At 36.9% G+C, this 22,462-nt stretch overlaps 5 protein-coding genes across 6 annotated transcripts; 2 read left to right on the top strand and 3 right to left on the bottom strand.

Annotated features, from left to right (window-relative positions):
• The first annotated feature begins 101 nt into the window (after positions 1–101).
• LOC110759001 (uncharacterized) lies at positions 102–5,759 on the top strand. 2 transcript variants are annotated; one of them, XM_021960998.2, is made up of 9 exons: positions 102–714; positions 1,626–1,718; positions 2,277–2,488; positions 3,034–3,178; positions 3,261–3,333; positions 3,742–3,888; positions 4,013–4,138; positions 4,556–4,815; positions 5,378–5,759. In XM_021960998.2, the coding sequence occupies exons 1-8, from the start codon at positions 458–460 to the stop codon at positions 4,643–4,645; spliced, it is 1,143 nt and encodes a 380-aa protein (XP_021816690.2). In that variant the 5' UTR covers positions 102–457; the 3' UTR covers positions 4,646–4,815; positions 5,378–5,759. The 2 variants fall into 2 exon arrangements, with proteins under 2 accessions (XP_021816690.2, XP_021816692.2); XM_021961000.2 differs by lacking the exon at positions 1,626–1,718.
• A 1,640-nt stretch (positions 5,760–7,399) lies between these two features.
• On the top strand, positions 7,400–10,649 carry LOC110759002 (putative cytokinin riboside 5'-monophosphate phosphoribohydrolase LOGL1). Its single transcript, XM_021961001.2, has 7 exons — positions 7,400–7,513; positions 7,682–7,779; positions 7,942–7,972; positions 8,091–8,190; positions 8,363–8,433; positions 10,068–10,211; positions 10,319–10,649. The coding sequence occupies exons 1-7, from the start codon at positions 7,418–7,420 to the stop codon at positions 10,400–10,402; spliced, it is 624 nt and encodes a 207-aa protein (XP_021816693.1). The 5' UTR covers positions 7,400–7,417; the 3' UTR covers positions 10,403–10,649.
• A 551-nt stretch (positions 10,650–11,200) lies between these two features.
• SUB1 (calcium ion binding protein) lies at positions 11,201–13,389 on the bottom strand. Its single transcript, XM_021960991.2, has one exon. The coding sequence runs from the start codon at positions 13,055–13,057 to the stop codon at positions 11,405–11,407; it is 1,653 nt and encodes a 550-aa protein (XP_021816683.1). The 5' UTR covers positions 13,058–13,389; the 3' UTR covers positions 11,201–11,404.
• Positions 13,390–14,263: 874 nt separating this feature from the next.
• On the bottom strand, positions 14,264–17,835 carry ACD1-LIKE (ACD1-like protein). Its single transcript, XM_021960992.2, has 7 exons — positions 17,208–17,835; positions 16,766–16,953; positions 16,422–16,507; positions 16,132–16,316; positions 15,801–15,989; positions 15,173–15,360; positions 14,264–14,689 (listed from the first exon to the last, which is right to left on the bottom strand). Exons 1-7 carry the CDS (start codon positions 17,724–17,726, stop codon positions 14,434–14,436), a joined length of 1,611 nt encoding a protein of 536 aa, XP_021816684.1. The 5' UTR covers positions 17,727–17,835; the 3' UTR covers positions 14,264–14,433.
• Positions 17,836–18,144: 309 nt separating this feature from the next.
• Positions 18,145–22,226, bottom strand: LOC110758997 (calmodulin-binding family protein). The gene is made up of 8 exons (XM_021960990.2): positions 21,855–22,226; positions 20,484–21,035; positions 20,274–20,388; positions 20,125–20,190; positions 19,860–20,039; positions 19,536–19,775; positions 19,310–19,411; positions 18,145–19,200 (listed from the first exon to the last, which is right to left on the bottom strand). Exons 2-8 carry the CDS (start codon positions 20,990–20,992, stop codon positions 18,376–18,378), a joined length of 2,037 nt encoding a protein of 678 aa, XP_021816682.2. The 5' UTR covers positions 20,993–21,035; positions 21,855–22,226; the 3' UTR covers positions 18,145–18,375.
• Between the last annotated feature and the right edge of the window lie 236 nt (positions 22,227–22,462).

Below are 22,462 nucleotides of genomic sequence, written 5' to 3'. Positions count from 1 at the left end.
ATTGCCCTTTTTTCAAAACAACGAAAATGATCCTTCCAGTTTATTTCGCATCCAGTTTCCTATGATTCTCGAAGGTTGAAGCCTCTTGGTTATATTTTGTTTTCATTAGGGCTGAGATTCCACTGGAGCATGTATTTTGAAAGCCTCATGAGGTCATGCTCTGTCCTTAAAAATTCAACCTTAACCTTAGTAAAGAGAGGATGTAATGCAAACGCAAAATGCAGGGCCTACAAACTTGTGTCTGGCCAAAAGAAGATAAAGAGGATGCGTAGCAAAATCCAAAATGTACATGGCAATTGACAAGTTGGGTACGTGGAGCAAGCCTAAACACTAAACATGAAACAAGCTGACCTCTAACCGTTGGTTGAACGTTCATCTATGGCCGCCATGTGAGCTTTGTATATCACACTTGACACTTCATCAGTCCAGTGCTCTCTCTGTCCCTCGTATCAAAGCCATGGCAAGCACTAGCTCTCCCGCTCTGTCTGTGTCAAAATTGGATTTTCAATTTTTGTCCTCTCAGAGAAACATAACTTTCAGCAAGGAAAACCTTCATCAAGTTAAGATGCCTCGTAGGATGTCTAAGTTTTCTGGGTTTGAATCAAATGGGTTTATCTTATTTTCTTCTTTGAGTGGTCAAATTGGTGAGGGCAGCTTTCCTAGTCCAGAAGCCACTGCGAACAACAATGCGCCTGAGGTCCAAGTTCAAAGCAGGTACCGTGCTTTCAGTTCCTCTCATGCTCTAATAATCCTTTATATTGGTTTAGAGTTTTGCATTGTTCTAAGTTTCTGTTTGGTTTTAGAAAGTACGAATTCTTGAAACAACTGTGAAGTCCTTCATATCCGGTTCTGAGTTTCCTTCATATCCGGTTCTGAGTTTTTCTTTCAAGAGATGTATATAAAGAACTTTCCTCTGGTTTCTTGGGAACCAAACGGGACATTGGGGATCAAATTTTATGTTTAAGTTAGCTGTGCCGCCCTTCATACGAAATTTAGTGAGTAAGCTGTTTTTTATTAAATTTTCTATAAGGTTAGACTCTAATTTAGCTTTATACTCTATGGATCATACAATGCATAGTTGTGGAAAAATGGCATAGTGGTGTGAAGTGAAAAAAGATGCGACAGAGGATAGCTGAATCATAAAACATCGCATGAGCCCCGAAAACTAAGTCCAACTGTGGTAAAGGGAGCTAATATGGACTAACCAAGAGAGGGGGAAATGAAATTTAGATGAGAACCTCAAGTTGGAAGTCTCATAAAGACTACATCTTGCCATCTTTCTACAAACACTCCAATTTCCACTTTATTTGGAATCTCCTGATTTCTAACTGAGACATGAAGTGGGAGTTGGTCATGTGCTTTTATAGAGTTGTGCTTTTGATTCCCACTTAATATATGAACCAATATAGTTCTAGTGATCAGCTAATGAGAATAATTTGGATACTCATGTTGCTTGTTGCCTGAAAGAGTTTTTCTATTTTCAGTTGCTATTGTATCATTGATTCTTTATTTCATGTTAATTGTAATTGATATAAGTATTTGGCATCTTTTTTGGCTGACAGTGGGTTTAAATTAATGATTGTCTTTCTTACTTTCTAGTGTCATTTTTCTTTTGTGTGTTGTAATATATGGAAATGGAGGGGTTATTCTATCCGCTATCAGCATGCTGGCAACAGTGGCCCGGCATTAGTATTAATTCATGGTTTTGGAGCAAACAGGTCTACATCATGCACACATTACTTCTCATAAGCAGACAACTAATTGCTATAGGTATTACATGCACAAATTGCTATATACAGTCATGTTTTACACACACAGGCATGAGACATGTCCATTTTTCTTAGTTGTACGCATGGTATGAACTTCATTAAATTAAAAAAATTAAATTTACTTATGTAAGGTTTTGCACTTTTAAGTTTGTTGCTTACTTATCGTGTAGACAGTTGTGAGAGAGTTAAGTCCTTGCTAATTAGATATAATAAGTCAGATCATAGCTGCTGAAACTGTTGTTAGTGCTTAAGATAAGGACCCATGAACAGACCAAACTGTAATCTTTCTGAGTTTTGGTGCAATCTAGAAGCTAAAGCTTCATTTTTTGGGCTTTGTATTCCACACAATTTTTGAGTTTTCATGCATAACTTGCATTTTAAATGTTCCCAAACTATTTGCAAGTTTCACACTTTGCAATATGCTTTAGAGTTTTGTTGTATGATCTCTTTCATTCCATGCTTAACTTGTCAAGGCAGTACCTATGACACACTTGTTATTCTTTACAGTGACCATTGGAGGAAAAATATTCCAGTTCTTGCAAAATCACATAGGGTATACTCAATTGATCTTATTGGTTATGGGTACTCAGACAAACCAAATCCTCGTCAATTTGGGGAAAGCTCCTTTTATACATTTGAGACATGGGGCACCCAGCTAAATGACTTTTGTATTGATGTGGTCAAGGATGAAGCATTCTTTATATGCAACTCTATCGGAGGTGACCATCTCTCTCTCACTTTTTGGTATGAGTTGTAAGTTTTTATGCTTAACTAGTTCTGCCTAGTGATAAATGAAAAGGATCAAGGAAAAAAAAAACATATAATTTATGCTGTCTTTGTTAATCTAATGGCACTTGTGAGGCTGTGAAAAGATCCTGTGATAGGATATTATGCTTTCCATCATGTGTTGGTTAGACATGCCTTAACAATAATGCATATATGGAAAGATAGTGAAGTCTTGGATCCGAAGGAGGTCACCATTAAAGTTCATTTTTTGGTTACTTATGCTGCAATAAACTTATGAAAGAAATATTTTTGTAAAATATACTGCCTTTGCTTTCTTGCGTACCATCTTCTAATACGCTGGGTTTACATTCAGATATCAATATTTCCCACAGTGATAAGCCATAATCTACAATGTTGATGCGATACTTCTATATGATTCTGCTTATTACTAAATGGATCCTTTGTTCTTTAGAAACTATTTCTTTGAATGACATCAACAGAGACATACCCTAATGAGTTTTTTTGGGTCTTCACACAGGACTTGTTGGTCTTCAGGCAGCAGTTATGGAGCCACAGTTATGTAAGGGCGTAATGCTCTTAAATATTTCTCTTCATATGCTTCACATTAAAAAGCAGCCTTGGTACGGAAGACCATTGATTAGATCATTCCAGAACTTACTGAGGTAAAGCTGGATTAAATAGTTTGTTTGTCATGTTAGAGTTCTTTAGTGTAAACATAGAGTTCAAGTCATGATGTTGTGGCAGAAATACTGATGTGGGCAAATATTTTTTCAAAACTGTTGCCACACCAGAGTCTGTGAGGAATATCCTTTGCCAGGTATTTTACGATATCAACATATTTATTTTTGGATAAGCTGCAAATATTGAAGTATATAAACCAACGTTATCTGATTAGCAAAGATAGATTCATAGCATACTACAAATTACAAAAATGATTTTTTGCAAATAGTTAAAATTTGGAATCTTTTCAATCCATCCACATAAGTCTTTCTGGATCTTAATTGGTATAACAGACACTTCAGCTATGATATGTACATATTCACTATAAGTGGGAATCTAGCTTGAATGTCGTTGTGGTTGCCTATGGTGGTGTGTGTTTGTTAAGCTGTGTAGCGTTATATCCAAATTATCTTGTTTTTATAGAACCTAAAAAACTCGTGAACACTTGCACTCTTCCCTTTTGTTTCTTTGTTTAGGTTTACTGATACGAATAATTGCATTTCAGTGCTACCATGACACCTCCCAGGTAACAGAGGAACTAGTTCAAAAAATCCTTCTTCCAGGACTTGAGCCTGGTGCTGTAGATGTATTTCTGGAGTTCATTTGTTACTCAGGTGGCCCCCTTCCTGAGGAACTATTGCCTCAAGTGAAGGTTAGTGTCTCAGTAAACTCAGTAAATTGATTACAGTATCCTTACTAACCACTCACACCAGTCAAATTTACTATTACTAATGCATCAAGTAGCTTCATGTTTTAAATTTTTCTACTCTGTACAGTGCCCTGTTTTGATAGGATGGGGTGAGAAGGATCCATGGGAGCCCATTGAACTTGGACGTGCCTATGGGAAATTCGATTCTGTAGAAGACTTTGTTGTTCTTCCTAATGTCGGCCACTGCCCTCAGGTCTCTCTCTCTCTCTCTCTCTCTCACACACACACACACACAGAGCCACAAACACTCTGAGGTTATAATTTGTCTGTATATATAAGCACCAGAGTAGGTATTTAAGAGCTGCCTTGGAGCAGAATGGTAATAATTTAGCTCTCAGAAAGGTTTGCGTACATGAAGGCTATTGGAGTTTTTTTAAATGTTTGAGAAGATGAATGGATGTATAATGTGGTTCTGTAGCACATGCTAAAATCTGGCTCGGAGAAACTGGTTTCTGTTGTCTTGGGGATGAAAGATTAGATCAAATGTATAAATAGGGAAAAGAAGTGCTAGCGCCCAACCATAAGCAGATATAATTAGTATGAATTCTGATAACTTTCCCATTGACAACGAACGCTGATTCATAATTTGTAAATGTTCCTGATCCTGAAGGATGAAGCACCTGACCTAGTGAATCCACTGGTCAAGTCATTTGTGGCACGCCATGCTGCACTCTCAGCCAGCATTTCCACGGCTACCTGATCCATGGCATGTCAGTTTGTTGCAGCTTCTTTGTGCAGCAAAGCCATTGCTAGTCAAAACTTAATTCTTATGCCCCAGAAGCAGCGGCTTACAAACAGCATTGCAGAAGCTTTTGATGTTCTATGATGGCGTCATCATGCGGCATCCGAATAGAATGTTACGAGTACTTGGTATGGCACCATAACTAGTTTTATATACTCTACTCTTTCCCTTTTACCAGGAATACCAAGTTTCTATTAGGTTTTGCTCTTTGTAATCGCATATTATGACTGTGTAAGACCTCGTTAGTTAGTGATGTATCAGCTTCACATTGAGGAATACTTCGTATATATTTTACAATCACATTGAAGGATATATACGACGTATATACGTATTGATCGTGTTGAAATCATGTTTAGAATGAAAATGGTGATTGGTTAATTGATTTTACTGTTTTTGTCCTGGAAAAGCATGACATATTGGGTTGTGACATGTTTATCATTTTGGTTCAAATGGTCTCTCATATGTATGCATTCATGTGGGGCTGCAGTTGTTTAATCAAACTGTTTTGAACTCAAGGATACATCAGACAGAATAATTAATGCCCACTACACTCATTACATCAATAATTAGAAATACTTATTTGGTTTAAATACATAATGATGAGATCTTGTACATAAGCAGGAAGATTGACCCTTGTCTTTTTTGCTTGCTTTTTTCTGCTGACTCAATTAAATTTTCCTATGTTGGCAGGCACTGGCATGGCACAGATGGAAAACTAAGATGCAGACTTTTGTCAACCTGTAGCAGATTATTATCAAGGATTTTAAAAGCCGAAAAGTCAGCAATGGCTTCATAATTAAATGGAACAGTGACAAACCAGAGAGACATTTCACCAACAACTTCATTGTCCCGTTTAGCTTGTTTTTATTGTGTGTCTGAGATAGACTGAAAACGGTCACCATTAAATTTAAATGTTTGTTTTTTCCCTCACTGTTTATTAGCTTTTACTGGTTCCAAAATCATGATTATTTACAAAGCAATGCGCCTAAGAAAAGGTGAATGTAGACACTACTATTTTCTTTTTCTTATATTATATACTTTTGGGTGCCTTGTGGTTCCTACCATTTCATTCTTTTTTATTTCTTTATAGGTAACCTGCCAAAGCCCAAAGGCACTTAACATGATTAGTCAGGCTCAGGCATCATACTAAAGCATGAGATCTATTTCAATTAACCCGTGGTGGGCCCCAAGGTGACCGCACATCATCATCATCTATGATGCACGCTTGAACCTTGAACCCCATTTTTGATTTGATCATGCCTATCATAATTAAATCATGGATGGTGAAGTGTGCATCATTGAAGAGATCGAAATATTGATAGTTAGTCTTTCAAGTCTAGGGAGCTATATGTGGGAGTGTGCTATAGTTTTTCACCTCACATTTACACCAAAGAGTTCAAGTTAATGTTATGTTGTAATTCTTTGTTATTTGGTCTTTTGAAATGTTCTGTTTATGAGTAATGGAACTTATCTCGACAAAAAAGAGTTCGAGTTTTGCTCTCATATCACTTCTGTTTGAATAAGATAAAAGGTCTAGATATTTAAATATAAAATGAGATTTTCAAACATCCATTATTTTAAATTTTATAGAGCGGAAGAGTCGAGAAAATCTCAATTTTGCTTATTTGTCTTCAGATTTGATTCGCATAATTGTTTATTTAGGATACAAAATAACCCTTTAGAGTTTATATTTTAGAGTTTAAGCAATTAAGGTAATCTGAGATTTCAACCTAAAATTTAAGCTCCAAAGAGTGATTTTACACCCTAAAGAATCAACCATGTTAATAAATCAAATCAACACTAAAGAAAATTGAGCAAAAATAAGTTCTAAGCACGTTGTTTAAAGAACAAAAGTCATGCACAGAGAATAAACTACTCAAATATCAATATACAATATCTCATGCGAGTCTCTCTCTCTCTAGCAACCGCACATATATACTTATGGGATTAAGAACCATTATGAAGATTGTCCAATAGGATAGGATTGAAGCGTGATCATAATTAATCCTAAAATATTAGCCAGACATGACATACGCTTATGATTAGGAGGTGAATGTGGTAAAAGTGCATGCAGCTTGTAGGAGCTAGCTGAGAATTTCCCCAACTTTTGCTATGAATATTAGGCGGTCATAATTATGGCATGTAGCCACTCAACTGAATAGATCTCTGCCAAGGGACCAATATGCACCCGAAATACAAAAGTGCTAGGTTAGCTTAGGTCCTTGGCTTAGCTTAGGAGTTTTCCAAGTCCAAGAAGTAGAGGAGATGAATGAATGATCCTCTCTCTCTCTCTCTCTCTCTCTCTCGGGAAAGGAAGGCGAGAGGGAGGAGGAGCGTATGTATTATTGGTGCACCCACCAACACAAATGAGATATAGAATACAAAGAATGAAAGAAAGGCAGAATCTTGTTTGACTGAAAAGTGAATAACACTTGCATTATTTTCATGCACAGGGCCCATATCAGTTAACATCACCTCTCACGTGTCAGTACCACCGGTACAATTTCAAAATTATTTATTAGACTTTTAATATATATATATAGATATATTTGTGTCTATATATGTGTGTGTGGAGAGAGATCGATAGGATTGTTAGAGGGCCTGCGACTTATTCAGCAAAAAGAATATATTGTAGTGATCAAACAACTTGTTTGCATCCATATCCATCGGAGGTGAAGAAACTCTATAGCTAGCTTTAGGTAGGAAGTAGAAACTAGTATATTATAATTAATGGGTAAGTTCAAAAGGGTGTGTGTCTTCTGCGGAAGTAATTCAGGCCATAGAAAGATATTCAGTGATGCAGCTCTTCAACTTGGGACTCAACTGGTAATTTTGCTACTCTCTCTCTCTCTCTCAAAGACACTCATGTGGCAAGTATATATATACACACACTGGTTAAAATGAATTGGTCTTAGTTGTTTGTTATTGATATAACTTGAGGCCGGGGTTTGATTGCAATTAGCAAAGGTAATTAATGAAATTAAGTTTGATCAGGTGGAGAGGAAGATGGATTTGGTGTATGGAGGAGGAAGTGTAGGGCTCATGGGGTTGGTTTCACAAACAGTTTATGATGGTGGATGTCATGTTCTTGGGTAAGACTATTTAATTCAATGAGGCCCAGATCAAGTATATAATTAATAAACCTCAATCCTTACTTGTTTAATTATATGCTAATGCTATAGGTAAGTAGTACGAATCTTTGATTAATTAAGTGATTAATCTTACTAATTAATAATCTGGTTTTTGCTAAATAGAGTTATCCCAACAGCCCTTGTTCCACTTGAGGTACTAGCCATACATGCTCTCCTTTTTCTAACCTTAATTCTGTTGTGTATTGCTAATTAACTATATTAATATATGCTAATTAATGAAGCAATTAAAATTCTGTGATTGATTTGATTAGATATCAGGCAATTCAGTAGGAGAAGTGTTGATTGTATCGGATATGCATGAAAGGAAGGCTGAGATGGCTCGTCGAGCTGATGCTTTCATTGCACTTCCTGGTATATAATTAATATTTCAACTAGAAAAAACATAATTAAAGTTGCAAAATGTATATAAGAGTTTTATTTAAACACTGCTGATATAGTTTAGTTTTTCTGCATTATATATCATGCATTTTGATCCTTCTTAATTTTCTGGGCTTTTGGATAATCCATCCATATATATATGAAGGTGGGTATGGAACCATGGAAGAGTTGCTTGAGATGATAACATGGTCTCAGCTTGGAATCCATGACAAACCAGTAAGCTTATTACTCTGTTTTCTTTTTCTCTTCTTATTCTCTGCATGTAAAAGAACAAGATGCATGGGCATGTAAGTTTAACAATTATTTATAAAATGCATGTTCCCTTGAAACATTTCAATCTGTCTATTAAAAGTTTTCAGTATTTGTTGGGGTTTACCAGCTATACCCTAGCAAGAACTGTAGGTCTTAGCACATAATTAATTGCTCAAGAGACTTAAACCATAGGGATCCTTAATGATATTATTGTTTAGTCAATTAGATCATGGCCTTCGATAATGACTCAATCAATTAAACAAATTTTCCACATCAGAATGATTATAACAAGACCGTAAGATCCTTACCATACGCATAAAATGAGTGAATGATGACGTTTTTATTAGAGTGCTCTTATTGTTTTGTGTGTAATAAAAACAAATGAATAAAAATGAACTTTGACCTAGAATTAAAAATATGATCCATTATTTGATTTTTCTTTTAATTTAAAATTTTTTTACTATGAAAAAATGTGAATTTACCATATTATCTTCATTTAATTAATAATTTCAATTCTTAATATTTATATTAACCAATGACATTTTCTTGGTATTTTGAATGTTTTATCATTCTCTGCCTTTTACTTTATATAAATAGATTTCACTTCATTTTGATGTTCTTGGGGATTGCACCTAATACGTGGTTGAATCGCAAATATTAATATTATACGCTTCATAAAGTTTTATCAAGATGTTTGAATTGTATGCTTTTCGTTTTTTGCTGTTTATATGCTTTTGAAGTATTTAAGAAGATTTTTCTTTTTGAAATCAATTTCTACTTTTTTATGTGACGAGAAAAAAAAAAAAATATAGGATTCCCGACCCGACTCTTTACATAAACTTTAAATATATGTACAATCACCACAAACCGCACTCATTTCCTTTTTCTTGGTTTTGATTATGTGATAACTTCCAGTTGGAAGTGAATTAAATTCAAACTATTTTGGGTATATTAACTTGTATTTGAAACCATTAGAAAAAGGGTCATCCTAAACCCAGCGTAAACATTGAGTACATTCTAAAGCAAATTCTTCTAGAGCGTGAGGTTTCAAACTTGTTAATTAAGACATCCAAATTGAGTGCCAACTACTCGACTGTATTTGGTTACAAGTCAGATCGGGCTTCTAACTTTATAGCCATCATGCATCCACGTTATATGATATGGATGGCCCTGAATAAGACTTGGCAACCATTTGTAGGCCCATAATTGAGGCCTACTCTTCCCCTTCTAAATTCGTTATTAGTACTGTAATCTTTGTCACAGCAATCATTTCATAATCATTCTATGCACTTTCCACCGAAAAAAAAAATCATTCTTACACAAATTATGGGACAAGTAGAGTTGAAATAAAGTAAAAGATTTTGATAAGGTCACATACGTGTGTGATTTCTAATTGTTAATGAGATTTCGTTTCATGAATTAACAGTCAGAAATCATCCACACGCTTGTACATAGGCATTTGATAGCATAACTTAGTGAGTAAGTCATGGCGAATGAAAATGAAAATTGACCTTTTTTCCGAAATTATGTTAACCAATTTTCCAAAAAAAGGACATTAACATATTAACCACTTCTACATATTTTGGTTGCAAAATCAGGTGGGTCTCTTAAACATTGATGGGTATTATGATTGCTTGCTTCGTCTGTTTGACAAAGGCGTGGAAGAAGGATTTATTAATTTATCTGCAAGGAACATTGTCATATCTGCAAAAACTGCTCAAGAGCTGATACAGAGGATGGAGGTACTGATATACATATATACTCTCCTTTTATACTATTTCTTCCCTATCAAAACTGCCCTGTTTTGTACTTGTTGAATTATATTGGTTTCATCATTTTTCTCCCGCAGGAATACATACCTTTGCATAATGAAGTGGCACCAACCCAAAGCTGGAATGTGGAAGAAAACCATGCAAATCAGAAAAGCGCTTGATGCACTAATGAACTAAGACTGACTTGAAAAATGAATTGTTTTAGATGAAAAGCAAGGGTCGAATTAATCATATATTTGATTTTCTATGGTCAAATTTGCCTTTAAGGATTAAGCAATATATGGATTCGGCATACCAATCATGATTGTGAATGTAAATGATATAAGACTATTTCCTTTCCCTCATGGTATATCTCTATTTGCAACTTTCTGAATGCAAGTATACAACAAAGAGCAAGCGAAAAGGAAAGCTGTGTCTGCATAAACAAAGTGTTTCTGGTTTTCAAACTTGATAAACAATGTTTGAGCAAGGGAAAAGAGCAATTTTACAACTTCAGTTTTCCGGTACATAAGCAAAATCAAAGTGCATCTGCTGCCTTTCAAGATATTCCCCTCTAGAAAAACCCTCCATGTGCACGTAGTTAAGGGATGAAATGATTCATTGCTAATAGATTGATGCATTTACAGCTTGATTCAGTCCATATGCATCAAACTACCAACTGTTTAAGCATTTTGCAAAACTAGTCGCCAATGATGACTTTCAGGAATGATACGGTATTTGAAGAGAAAGCAGAGCATTATAAATCTATACTAGGCATTTCCTGAGTAATACCAACGCAAAAAGTTCAAAGATAAGTGTCATATGTGAGGCATACAACTCATTCTCTGCAGTTCCAGAGAAATGTAAATGCGTTGTATCCACTTAGGCCTCGATTCATGCGCAAATAAATGTGTCACATTTGAAGGAAAATGCAAAGAGAAAAGATAATGGCAGGTAATTTATATTCGGGAAGATGGACATTCTACTAGAGCTTGTAAGAGATAAATTGATGTGGATGTCAAAATGAGTTGCATCTATAGTACAATATAGGCTTTGAATTTCCAACCATCAATACAATAAAAGAACAAGCAAATACAACGATAAGCCTGACCTGAATTCAACAGTATCACTCAGAAATGTGAATCAAAATATGAAATAAGCAACTAGAGGTCTCTCCGACCTGGTCAGCATGTGTTGATTCCATCCTTGCAATCTCCGGTTAAATTATAGAACGTTTCCACACGCGTCTTTGCCCTGTAAAGGACCTCAGTATCCACTTCAACCCTCATGTACCCATCAAACTCAACTGGTCGTCCATCGTTTAAAATCCTAGTCTCATTGTACCACTCACTTGTATTACTCCACAGTTCTTTGTAATCATCAAGCAAATGAACCTTGTACTGAGACCTCAGTTTATCAAAGTAATTGTAGAACGGTTCATTAGTGGCTATATACAGATTCCTCCAAGGCTGAACCATCCTCTTTACCTTCTCAAGAAGCATGTCAGGGGATGTATCATAATCCAAATGAGGCCAAAGGTCCTTATTTTGTGCCTTCTCTCCTCGCACAACATGAACAGCATCAAAATCCCAGTCCATTCGCCCGCTGATCTCTGTAACAATATTCATCAATCTCTTTGATTTCCACAGAGCGTGCCATGGCCTCTGTACGTACTTAGCAGCTTGTCCTTCACACACCCTGTACCAGTAATTTTCTGGCTCTGCACCATCAAACTGCCTCCATATAACTGTGCTCTTTTCTTTCTTGAGTTGCATTGGTGTGATCTTATGGCTCGCAACCTTCTTAACTGGCACTTTCCTCTTATGGCTCCGATCCCACTTCTTCCAATCCCTCAAAAATTCAACCTCCTCCACAATTGAGGCACTCTCCTTAAGATGCTCAAAATCAAAGTAATACCGAAAATCTTTCCCTTCCTCATCTTTATTACTTGGAGTATAACTCCCCGCCAAGCATACACTCAAATCCATCACAAATGTCCTGTTCAAATACATAGCCTCACCTAAACCACACAAGAAACTCCATTGGTATTGGTTCATTCCTTTGCAATAATCCCCTCCACGTGAATAGTACAAGTACTTACCCTTCCTAAAATTCATATCCGATCCCAAGCTTGGGATTGTATCATTAATCTGTTCGTCACGAACTGATGGGGCTATTTTAGCACCCCTAGTGCTATTACTAATCCTCCTCGGCCTTCGAGCATTAATACCCGAATGCCACCCTCTGGCATGGACCACCTTATAGGTACAATTCACTCCAAATCCAAGCTTAAACCTCCTAAAATCCCTATACTTCCTCCAAGACTTCTCCTTCTTGTTCCTAAACCTCCACAACACATCACACTCGTCCGGTTTCGACCCATTAACCGGGGTCTGATACTCCAAGAACACAATGGACTTAAAGAGCCTCAAATTAAACCTCTCCACCGCAATCAAAGCTCGAGGGTCCGAGCAATTCACTCTCTCCAAATCCTCACAATTCAATTGGGGTGGGGTGGAGTTGATGATATTGGCTTCTGATTTCTCAATCACCGCCTCGGTGATGCGGTCCTCCGAAGCCGGAGGCACGGCAGGGGCAAGTAAATCCTCACCTGTCTTGAGGATAGAATTGTCATTCTTGAAAGTGGCATTCTCAGACTCAGTGAAGAGTTTTGTTAAGGCTGGAGCTGACTCCAGCCATGGATCTGGGGGTTGGTAGGTGATGGCAATCACAGTGATTATAAGCACTGAGAACACAAACACTGAGAAGCAGAGATTGCTTATGAGCTTTATCAGGTTTTGCCCAATGGGCTCAGTGGCCGGATTTGATTCTTTCATGAGTTTTGAAGAAAACCCAGGTAGTAAAACCAATCAGATCTTGGAATGCATGAACTAAATTTTGGAGGGTATTGAGAGAAAGTAGAAGAAAATAAAGGAACTTGAGTGGAAATGAATGGGAAAGTTCAGAAATTTACTTACATGAGATGTGAAACTGGAGCTGTGGAGGGTTGGTTGATGGAGATCTGCTGAGGGAGGCTTGTGGAAGGAAATGAGACTTGGGTTTTACTGGTTTGTTTACTTTAGTTTCGAGGACGGTGGTTTGTATGTTAATGTCAAGTGTGGAAGAGCTTCTGCTCCAAGCCTGCAAGCGACAGGGAGCTTTTGGTTGGGTGGATTGTCTTTGACTCTTCGTGAAATTGTCACTTGGACAGCTTGCAATGCCACATCGCTCGTCAGCTAAGAAAAATTTGTTAGAGGCCCAAATTATACTTTTTGGGCCTAATTTGAACAAGTGGATTTGGTGGTTGTACAAACAATGTCATAAAAGCCAATAGGAGCAACTTTAGTGGGAAGATGTAAACTCGGGGGTGTAAATTCATTTTTACATGTCCTTTATATCTTTGATGTAAATAATGTTTTTGCTCTAATGGGGTGGATGTAAATCGAATTTTGTTTGTATTAATATGTTTTTGTGTTAATATTTGGAAAATGTTTGGCTCCTTAAAACTGACGAGGAGCTCCTCCTCAAAATAAATGAGATTATGACACTTGTCAATTTCATTTATTTTTATCTTTTTCCGAAATTCTTTTAATTTTCTTTGTTTTGGAATTTGACCATTTGCTTCGAGGAGGAGCCAAGAAGCCAATAATTTTTTTAGAGTTAATTTTTGTTGTGTTATGTTTAATAATTTGTTTTTTTCCAGACAATGTGGAGGTAAAAACAATGTAGTAAAAGCCATTAAGGGATCGTTTGATGTGGAGGTAAAAACAATGGGGTACTGTCAATTTGTGATGTTAATGATTATCAAGATGAGGATGGTGGCAAATTTGTTTTGGTACATACAGAGCACCTATGTTACGTGTAAACATTAAGGAACTGTGGTGCTGGACAAAAATTTGTATGAAACGGGTTCTTACTCACTCTCTCTATCTCTCTCGTCACGTTGTAACTAAATTTTTCTCATGTTTTTGAGCTAGAGACAAACACAACTACCTCTTCCTCTCCGCACCCTTTCTTTCAATTTCTAATGCAAAGAAATAATCTTCACATGATACTCTTTTTATTTTACAAACTTATATTAATGTATATCATGGTTAAGAAACCTGGACATGTATATCATAGTTAAGAAACCTGGACATGTATATCATAGTTACATTACCCCATTGGGTGTTTAATGTTTTCATTATATCTAAACAGTAAGTGAACTTTAATCTCAGCGAAGAGCATGGTTGTAGTCGTGGAAGTGAAACTGTTTGTAGATAAAGTGAGCCAACCATTTTGAAGCTGCAAAGGATAGTATAGCCATTGCAACTAGCGTAGTTCTTGCAGCCACTGATAACGCAGCCTGCTTGGTTGCAGCAACAATTCCAACTAAAGAAAAAGAGACGACCTGCAACACAACTTCCAGCACCCTCAGACCTTTGTGTGCAGCACTGCAACTGCTGCAGCTCACCACATGGGACCAGTACCTGAGAAGGTTGTGCAAAAACTCCTTTATCATTCAACTATATGACTTTTAACACACTCCAAGTTAGTTCTAAGGATCCCAACACAACCAAATAAAACAAATGCTTGTGTCCAACAATGTATGTGGCAAAATGGCAAGATAAATGGCAAATTTTTAATCAATGTGCCAGAAATTCCTATATCATTTGATTACCTGAAAATGCCAAAAAATAAACTGAAAGAGATTGATTTCAAAATATTTTAGTTGGTTCAGTTTGTAAAACTTGTCAACTAATAGAAAATTTGTTTCCACATAAGCTTTCACTATCACTACTTTAATAGAGTTAACATTATCGCAACACCACCAATTTTTAGCATCTCCAAGACCTCTGTAAGGATCTGCTATCAAAATTTGACAGGCAAGGAGTTAAATGGTTCCTATTTTCTGAAACTAAGAAGTAAACAACAGAAGTTCGAATCCTCCTTCATAGTTGTATGTAAGTTACCTGTCCAACAACTGTTCTCTTGGGGGAGTGGGAGGAAGAGCCCCACTGAACTTGCCTCTCCAATCTACCTGACCACCAGCATACTTGATTAACCATTTTCTGAAACCAACCACAAGGGCATCTGACTTTGTAGGCACAAAACATGCTTTCTGCCACTGGTTGGGGCCAGCATCCATTATCTTACGTTCCTGTAGGAAGAACTCAAGAGTCATACAAGACCACATGCAATAAAATATTGACCTAAGACTATTTCCATGATCATGTGGTTGCACATAGCAACTCCATAGGGTGTTTCTCTTATTGTTTCTAAAACTTGATACCCAAAGCATTACTTTCAGTGGTGTGTGTTGGGGGTGGGGGGAAATAGGTCAAGCTCATAAAAGTTTTAAAGAGAATTAGTCTTTCGGAAGTTCAGCTAATATTGGGCACTGCTCAGGTAAAATAGATCCAATTGACAATTGCCAGGTTTTCTCATTCATTGCCCATCTAGCAACAAGTTTAAAGTTTTGCAAGAAAAAGCCAGAGCATGGTCTTTGTCAACTGAAAAAGTGATGTCTTGCATATTCAGCAAGTGAGATGCAAGATAATTCCTAAACTTCATTTCATACAATAGAGAGTTAGAACTCACCTCAACATGAAGAAGATATAAATCTGAGTCCAAAATCAGGTTTTGTCCAACATGAAAGATCCATCGTGGAACAATCTTATCAATCCAAACGCCAAAGTTTCTTGGGAAGGTCCATATCAATCTGCTATTACCTGGACTAACCGGAATGCATATAAAAATTAGAAGAGCTCTCCGCTGGGCTGATGACACCTACACAAAACAGCATATACATAAATAGATGCACAAAGGAATACAAAGATAAAGGGTATGTGTAAAAATAACGGAAAGTATAGAATAGATGCCACAGTCAGCTTTATATAAAATCAAGAAGTAAATCAACATATTATACTACCTTTTTGGTTCCAGCCGATGATGCAGCCCCATTACCTTGGTCAACCGGATCAAGGGGAGAAGCATAGAACACACATGGTGGCAGAAATTTACTGCGACCCCACTCCTGCTTTGCAATGAAACCATTTTTGTCTAACTTCTGAACACTCAAATCCAATGGTCTGCCCCCTTCTCTATCGGCCTTCTCTGTAAATTAATGAAGTGTAAGTCATCTGAACCTACCATATTACAACGAGAAATTAACGTACTGAATTCAATAAAAATGAAAATGATCCACAAAAATGTATCTGCCTTTGGGTTGATTCGTTCGCATTATTCCATAATGTGCATATGGAACATGAGCAGGGTCCATGAGATTTTCAATCAAGACCTCATACCTGGAATTGCAATTTAGAAATCAAGCAAAGTTATAGCATATCTTCTGGATCTGTCTGATATAGCTAGAATAATTGCATATTCTGTTATATGAAAATGTAATATTACATGTGGATACACCTAAAAGTTATTTGACGTGAAAGAGGAAATGAGACTAGGATACAGATTCACAAGGTTACTTATAAAAGATCATTATCCCTTTCCCTCAGTGGAAAATAGTTTTATATCAGAAAGTGGTTGAAAGATATATCTTTACATACCCGTAAGGAATCTCTCTATTTCCCATTAAACCAGAATACGATGGATCATCTAGTTCTGGTATGTAGGGAGGTTTTTTCTCCGCAAGAACATCTTTGTATTGAGGATCGGAATTCGGCCAAAACCACACAATGCCATTCTGCACAGTACTTGGATAAGCAGCTACACATGCTTTCTTGGATGTGTGAATCTGCATAGTATGCTAGAAGGGTCAACCCTGTTATCTTGTCAAAGAAATAATTCATGCACTGCATACTTTATTCTTATAAAACCACTTCTGCAAACTTGAAAGAACAATATGACTGTTCTGTTTAAGTTCATTAGAATTATGCAAAACTGGGGTATTATATGACATCTTCTAGAAGTCTAGTTAACTTGTATGAAGGTGAGCAAAACTATCAATCTGCTACTTGCATGAAAATTTTTCATTCAAGGGTTTTTTACCGGAGGGCCATCAGCAGGTGCTTGAGGGATGAACTTGCAGTCACCAGAGCCATTAAAACACCAGCCATGATAAACACACTGCAGCCTCCCCCACTGATCAATTCTCCCTTCAGACAATGGAGCCAATCTGTGAGGACAAGAATCATCAAACACCTTCCAAGCACTCTCATTTCTGTCCCACCACACCACCACATCAATACCCAAAACTTTCTTTGCATGTGGCACCCTCTTGTCAAGATCACAAACTGGCATCAATGGGTACCATTGGGCATACCAATCAAATTTCTCTTGTTGGGTGCGATTTTCAACCTCTAGTTCAGGTGGGTTTGCAGGCTCAGTTGAAACAGAAGATGATATGGTGGTGAAAATCTTGAATATTGATATGTTTCTTTGAACTAATGAGAAAGATGAACTGGGTATTGAATTAAAACAGAAAGAAGTGAGTTTCTTGGATTGCGCTTTGTCAAATTTAGATGGAATTTGGAGTGAAGGAATAGATGAAATTTTCAGAGCTTCCATGGCTGCCACAAAGGAAATGGGAGATAGTCCTGCAAGGATAAAACTTGAGGCTCAAAGTGTGAAGCTTGAACTTCAAATTCAGTAAAAAACTTGAGGCTCTGATTGGAGATGGCCATTTTGCCTATATATGTGATCTTTGATAGAGTGGATAACATGTCAAAAGAAGTTAGTAATCAGTGTGAGTGAATGAATGGCTCCACGAGTGACAAGTGGTTAGTAATCACCATCACAGTAATGTTTAGTTTGCTATTTGAGGCATGCCCAACCCAACCTTAAAATGTTTTGCGTGTATGATTTTTATTTGCCCTTTTTTGTTCTTTTGTATAAATTATTGTAGAAGGATGGCATCTGTGTTTCGCGTCCATAAACAGCAACACAATTTTAAAAGGGCATCAAACCCACCAAATACAACTAAGGAAAAAGAAAAAATTTGAATCTTCTTTTGTATTAAAAGGGCATCGAACCCACCAAAATCCTACAATTTGTCATCTCCCTTTTTACAAGATGAACTAATGAAAAAACTGTATACATGATTTGTGTAGGAAAAGAATGACAGAGAATTCTTATATCATCTTTTCTATTCACACAAAAGAATAAATTAATATGGATAAAAAGAAAAAGAATAATAAATAAAGAAATCTATTTTCAGTCATGAGACATTAGCAATTGCGCATGCTCTACTTCCTGTAAAAAGTGGGGAGGACTGAGTTCTAGAATGGTGAATGCTTTTCAATCTCTCAAGTGCCGGCGAGCTTATGATTGCTTCCATCTCCCCGCCACATTCTGTCGGCATCAGCACCCTTGGACTCAAACCGCTAATGATCCGAGGAGAGAAGTATGATCTCGAACGGGCTGCGCTTCTTGGGGACAAGTTGACATGCTCCAAAGCTCGAAACTGGAGCTCTGAGGGATAGTCCCTCACACAACCAATGCGAGGTCCAGCTCCTGTTGTCCATTTGCATGACAACTGCTTTCCCAGTTGAAATGATCTCATTCCTTTGTGTGAGTTAATCCTCTTGAGAATTGATTCTTGAGGAATGTCTTCTTCCTCAGTCTCTTCATGGTTTTCTTCAAACAAGTTCTTCTTTGGAACCATGTAATCTTGTTCTGATGAGAGATTTTCTTCTGCTGTTTCATAACCATCCACTGGAGATTCTACAGTTATACTACTGCAACTTGAAGCAGAAGGTTGAGTTTCACTCTTCTTGAAATATCTTTCCCTGTTTGGTATTGCCAGATTAGACAATTTTTTACTAACACTGCAGAGCCGGCTTGACATATGAGAATCCATTGCAGCAGCAGCTTGTACCATTGAATCAGTCTCCTCGCGAGTCAAGTCTTCAACAATGGTTTCTTGGTTCTTTAACTCACATACATTTTCGATGAAGTCCCCTTCAGATGAGTTGCATCTAATATGAGCACTGCTTCTTTTCTTGCTAAGTGAACCTTCCTCTTCCTCCTCAACCGGACTTAACTGAATATAACAGAAAAGAGGGCATCTTCAGTAAAAATGTTTCCACTTATTTTCTCTTTAAGTATATCAAATCATCGCAAAAGAATATAAGTTCTAATTTTCTACATACCTTAACATCTGTGAGATCCACCTTGTTCTCTTCGAGGAATGAGACAAAGTCTCTGAAATTTTCTTCTGTAGGGCGATAATGACCACTGTGAGGCCAAACTGCCTGTAGAAAGTCACAAGAAACCAATGTTAGATACAACGGCAATATCTAAAGATAAGCATCAAAACAATGGTACGTATGGAAAGAGGAAGAAGATTTTACAAGTTTTTTTGTATTATATCCATACCTTAATGATGCCATGTTCAACAACTAATCTCCCAGCAGCAGATGTGGCTCCTCCAGCCAAAAAACTTGAATGCTGAAATGTCCCCTTCTTTTTCTTGCCAACATATAAGGTTCTAGAAGCACTAAGGACAAAAATCCATTTGGCATCATCGAATTCTTCTGTTGTATGGAGGACCTGCCCTGATTGCTTGTAGAAGAATTTTCCATCCTCCACAATAACTTCGTAGGCCATTCTTTCCTTCTATATTAAGAAGAATAATTATCAGCAAATGAAATGGAAGAAAAAACAGATCGAAGGATTATCAATAAGGACATAAAGGCTCACCGGTCCGAGATACTTGATACACTGCTGTTGAAGTTTTGATCGAGGGCATTTTTCAACAAGATTTACTTCCTTCCCTTCTCCTATATCTAGCCAGTAGAAGAAGGGTTCTCTACTCTCACAATGGAGCCAGTTAATGTAATAAAAGTGTAGATTATGTCCATACCGATGCCTTGGGTCAATCTGTAATAATAAAGAATTGAGATCAGTAATGGCTCATAAAAGATAAAAGAAAAGGAAAAAAGACACTCAAATGCAATCAACTTACTGCTTCAAGCCAGTGCTGCAGAGCAAGTTTTTGTGCTTTTTCATTCTTTGATAGACCTTTTCCAACCTGCAGTGACCAAGACATGCTTAATTTTCTGAAAAAATTACAAAAAACTTAAAGTCAAGCATACAAATCCGTTAAAAAGTTACCTTCGCAGCTCTGGTCCTTGCTCTAGACCAACGTGAGATGGCAGTTTCATTTTTCTCAATTTCAAAGAATGATATAGAACTCCGCTTGAGCTCAACGAAATCTAAAACCTTCCACCTATATTATTACAAAATTTTGAATTAAATAAGATAGAAACACATAAATTTTTTGCACAAATTGACAAGATTAGAACATGACAGTGAAATACATACCAGTCCTGTTCAACAAGAACCGCACAATCTGCTAGCTTTCGTCTGGTTCGGAAGCTTTTGTATACTTTTTGCAATTTAATTGCGGCCCTGTGTTTGGGGCTGGCGGGATGTGGAAATTGCAAGGGTTGGATCATCCCCAGCGAACTATCTGATCTTGGGGGTTGAATGTTCATCTCTTTGCTAATGGGGCTGATTGGTGCAATGTTCATTTCTTTGATAAGGGGACTGAGTGAAGGAGTGCTCATGCTCTTTTCTAATGAAGGAACCTTAAACAATACCATTTTCTCTAACTCGTTCCCTTTAAAGCTAACAGAAGTTTCTAGTGTCATCTTTCCAGAGCCTAAAGATTTCATTATTGTGGGTTCTGTATCACCACTTTTGAAACTGACTGATCTAACTGGAGTTTTCACTTCATCATCCCCAAAGCTGATGGACTTTACAATTATTGATTCTAACCCACTTTCCAAATCGGCGTGCTCAGCAAATAGGCAGGAAAAGGAAATTCCCATTTGACAACAGAGGGGGTTCTATCAACCCAGAGATTTCGGACTCCTGAGAAAAAAGAGAAAGAATGAGATTCAGTGAATATTCCATATCTGGCAATGCCTTGTATAACAGAAAAGCATCACAGAAGGTACTAAATCCAGCCTTTATCAATGTAAACATGCAGTTAAATTATCCCAAACATGAATAAGAATCCATCATACTATGAAAACAGCTTAGATCTATAAAACCTACAAGAATATCAGGTATACATCCGGATGCAACTGCAACTGTTTTCAATCCATGAAATCCATTTTCTTCTAATATAATAGCACTCATTGTCTATGTGGTAAAATCTACCAATGTAAATAAGTTAAGGAAAGATATAAACAGTACGTACCATCGCCAAGAATGGTCTCATTTTATACTGATACAGAGCCCATTGAAAAAGACCATAAATCTACAGAACCCATCACCAAAAATTCTTAGTTTCTTAAAAAAAAAGACAAACAAACATCACTCAACAGAGGATTCTATTCCATTTTGATACCATTTCCACATAAAATGAATAATTTATTAACCATCTTGGATGAAACCCGGCATACAAACCCATTGAACAAAGAGCAGGGATCCACAAAACCCATTACTCGAGAGCGAAAATTCAAACAAAAATAACTGGAAAACAAGCACATTCCCATGAGAGATTAAGATCAAAACCCACAACACCCAGTTCATCAGAAGAGCATTAAAAAAAAACCAACTTTGACCCAAGAAAGAAACTTTTACCATTTGTGCCTCCTCACAGACCAAACACCAAACAAACAAACTACAAGAATAAAAAGAAGAGCAAAAAGGAGATCATTTATAGAATGAAAGGGGAATTCTTACCTTAAAAGGAGGATTTGCGAGCCAACGAAAGAGCAGAAATGGATTATTGTGTATTAATTAGAAAAGAAAGTTCCGAATTTGAATGGTGAGTGATGGAGAAGTTGGATTTGTTTGAGAGGGTTGGATAGTTCTCTCTTTCTTCCTTGCTGTACAAAGCTCCGGTGCTTTTCAAACTCGACCTTTCATTCATGCTTATATATAGGACATCGGAGTGAGAGAGAGTTCACACAGAGAGAGAGAGAGAGAGAGAGAGAGAGAGAGTCCATTTTCCAATCCACGTGGTCATGGGGTTTTACGGGGAAAAGAACCGAAATCTGAAAGTCGTAAAAACAAAAACAAAAATTCTGAAACTTTTCTTCTTGGTGGGTTCTAAAACTAATCTTCTTTCTGGTGAGTATTATTAAACCGTTGTTTTCTTTATTTTTATTTTTATTTTTATTTTCTTCCCTCCTTCTGAGAAATTGTAGGAGTTCATATACAAGTAATAATCTTCATACTTGACCAAGTAGGCGCATGTACTCACTATACCTTTTTCACATTATAATTAATTACTAAAATAGAAAATAACAAATAATATAACCACATCTTATTTTTTATAACCTGAAGGT

The sequence above is a fragment of the Prunus avium genome, chromosome 6, assembly GCF_965620075.1.
Source record: "Prunus avium chromosome 6, drPruAviu1.hap1.1, whole genome shotgun sequence".
NCBI lineage: Eukaryota > Viridiplantae > Streptophyta > Magnoliopsida > Rosales > Rosaceae > Prunus > Prunus avium.
This window is presented reverse-complemented; position numbering and strand designations above follow the sequence as displayed.

Excerpts from the sequence above, each read along its gene's own strand:
- LOC110759001 (XM_021960998.2), top strand. The coding sequence starts at position 458 with ATGGCAAGCACTAGCTCTCCCGCTCTGTCTGTGTCAAAATTGGATTTT. Across the intron at positions 1,719-2,276 it reads CATGGTTTTGGAGCAAACAG|TGACCATTGGAGGAAAAATA; the intron begins GTCTACATCATG and ends TATTCTTTACAG. Across the intron at positions 4,139-4,555 it reads ATGTCGGCCACTGCCCTCAG|GATGAAGCACCTGACCTAGT; the intron begins GTCTCTCTCTCT and ends CTGATCCTGAAG.
- LOC110759002 (XM_021961001.2), top strand. The coding sequence starts at position 7,418 with ATGGGTAAGTTCAAAAGGGTGTGTGTCTTCTGCGGAAGTAATTCAGGC. Across the intron at positions 7,780-7,941 it reads GGTGGATGTCATGTTCTTGG|AGTTATCCCAACAGCCCTTG; the intron begins GTAAGACTATTT and ends TTTGCTAAATAG. Across the intron at positions 8,191-8,362 it reads TGCTTTCATTGCACTTCCTG|GTGGGTATGGAACCATGGAA; the intron begins GTATATAATTAA and ends ATATATATGAAG.
- SUB1 (XM_021960991.2), bottom strand. The coding sequence starts at position 13,057 with ATGAAAGAATCAAATCCGGCCACTGAGCCCATTGGGCAAAACCTGATA.
- ACD1-LIKE (XM_021960992.2), bottom strand. The coding sequence starts at position 17,726 with ATGGAAGCTCTGAAAATTTCATCTATTCCTTCACTCCAAATTCCATCT. Across the intron at positions 16,317-16,421 it reads GCGAACGAATCAACCCAAAG|AGAAGGCCGATAGAGAAGGG; the intron begins GCAGATACATTT and ends ATTAATTTACAG. Across the intron at positions 14,690-15,172 it reads AGAGAACAGTTGTTGGACAG|GTACTGGTCCCATGTGGTGA; the intron begins GTAACTTACATA and ends CAACCTTCTCAG.
- LOC110758997 (XM_021960990.2), bottom strand. The coding sequence starts at position 20,992 with ATGGGAATTTCCTTTTCCTGCCTATTTGCTGAGCACGCCGATTTGGAA. Across the intron at positions 20,191-20,273 it reads CAAGGACCAGAGCTGCGAAG|GTTGGAAAAGGTCTATCAAA; the intron begins GTAACTTTTTAA and ends TGGTCACTGCAG. Across the intron at positions 20,040-20,124 it reads TGCAGCACTGGCTTGAAGCA|ATTGACCCAAGGCATCGGTA; the intron begins GTAAGTTGATTG and ends TTATTATTACAG.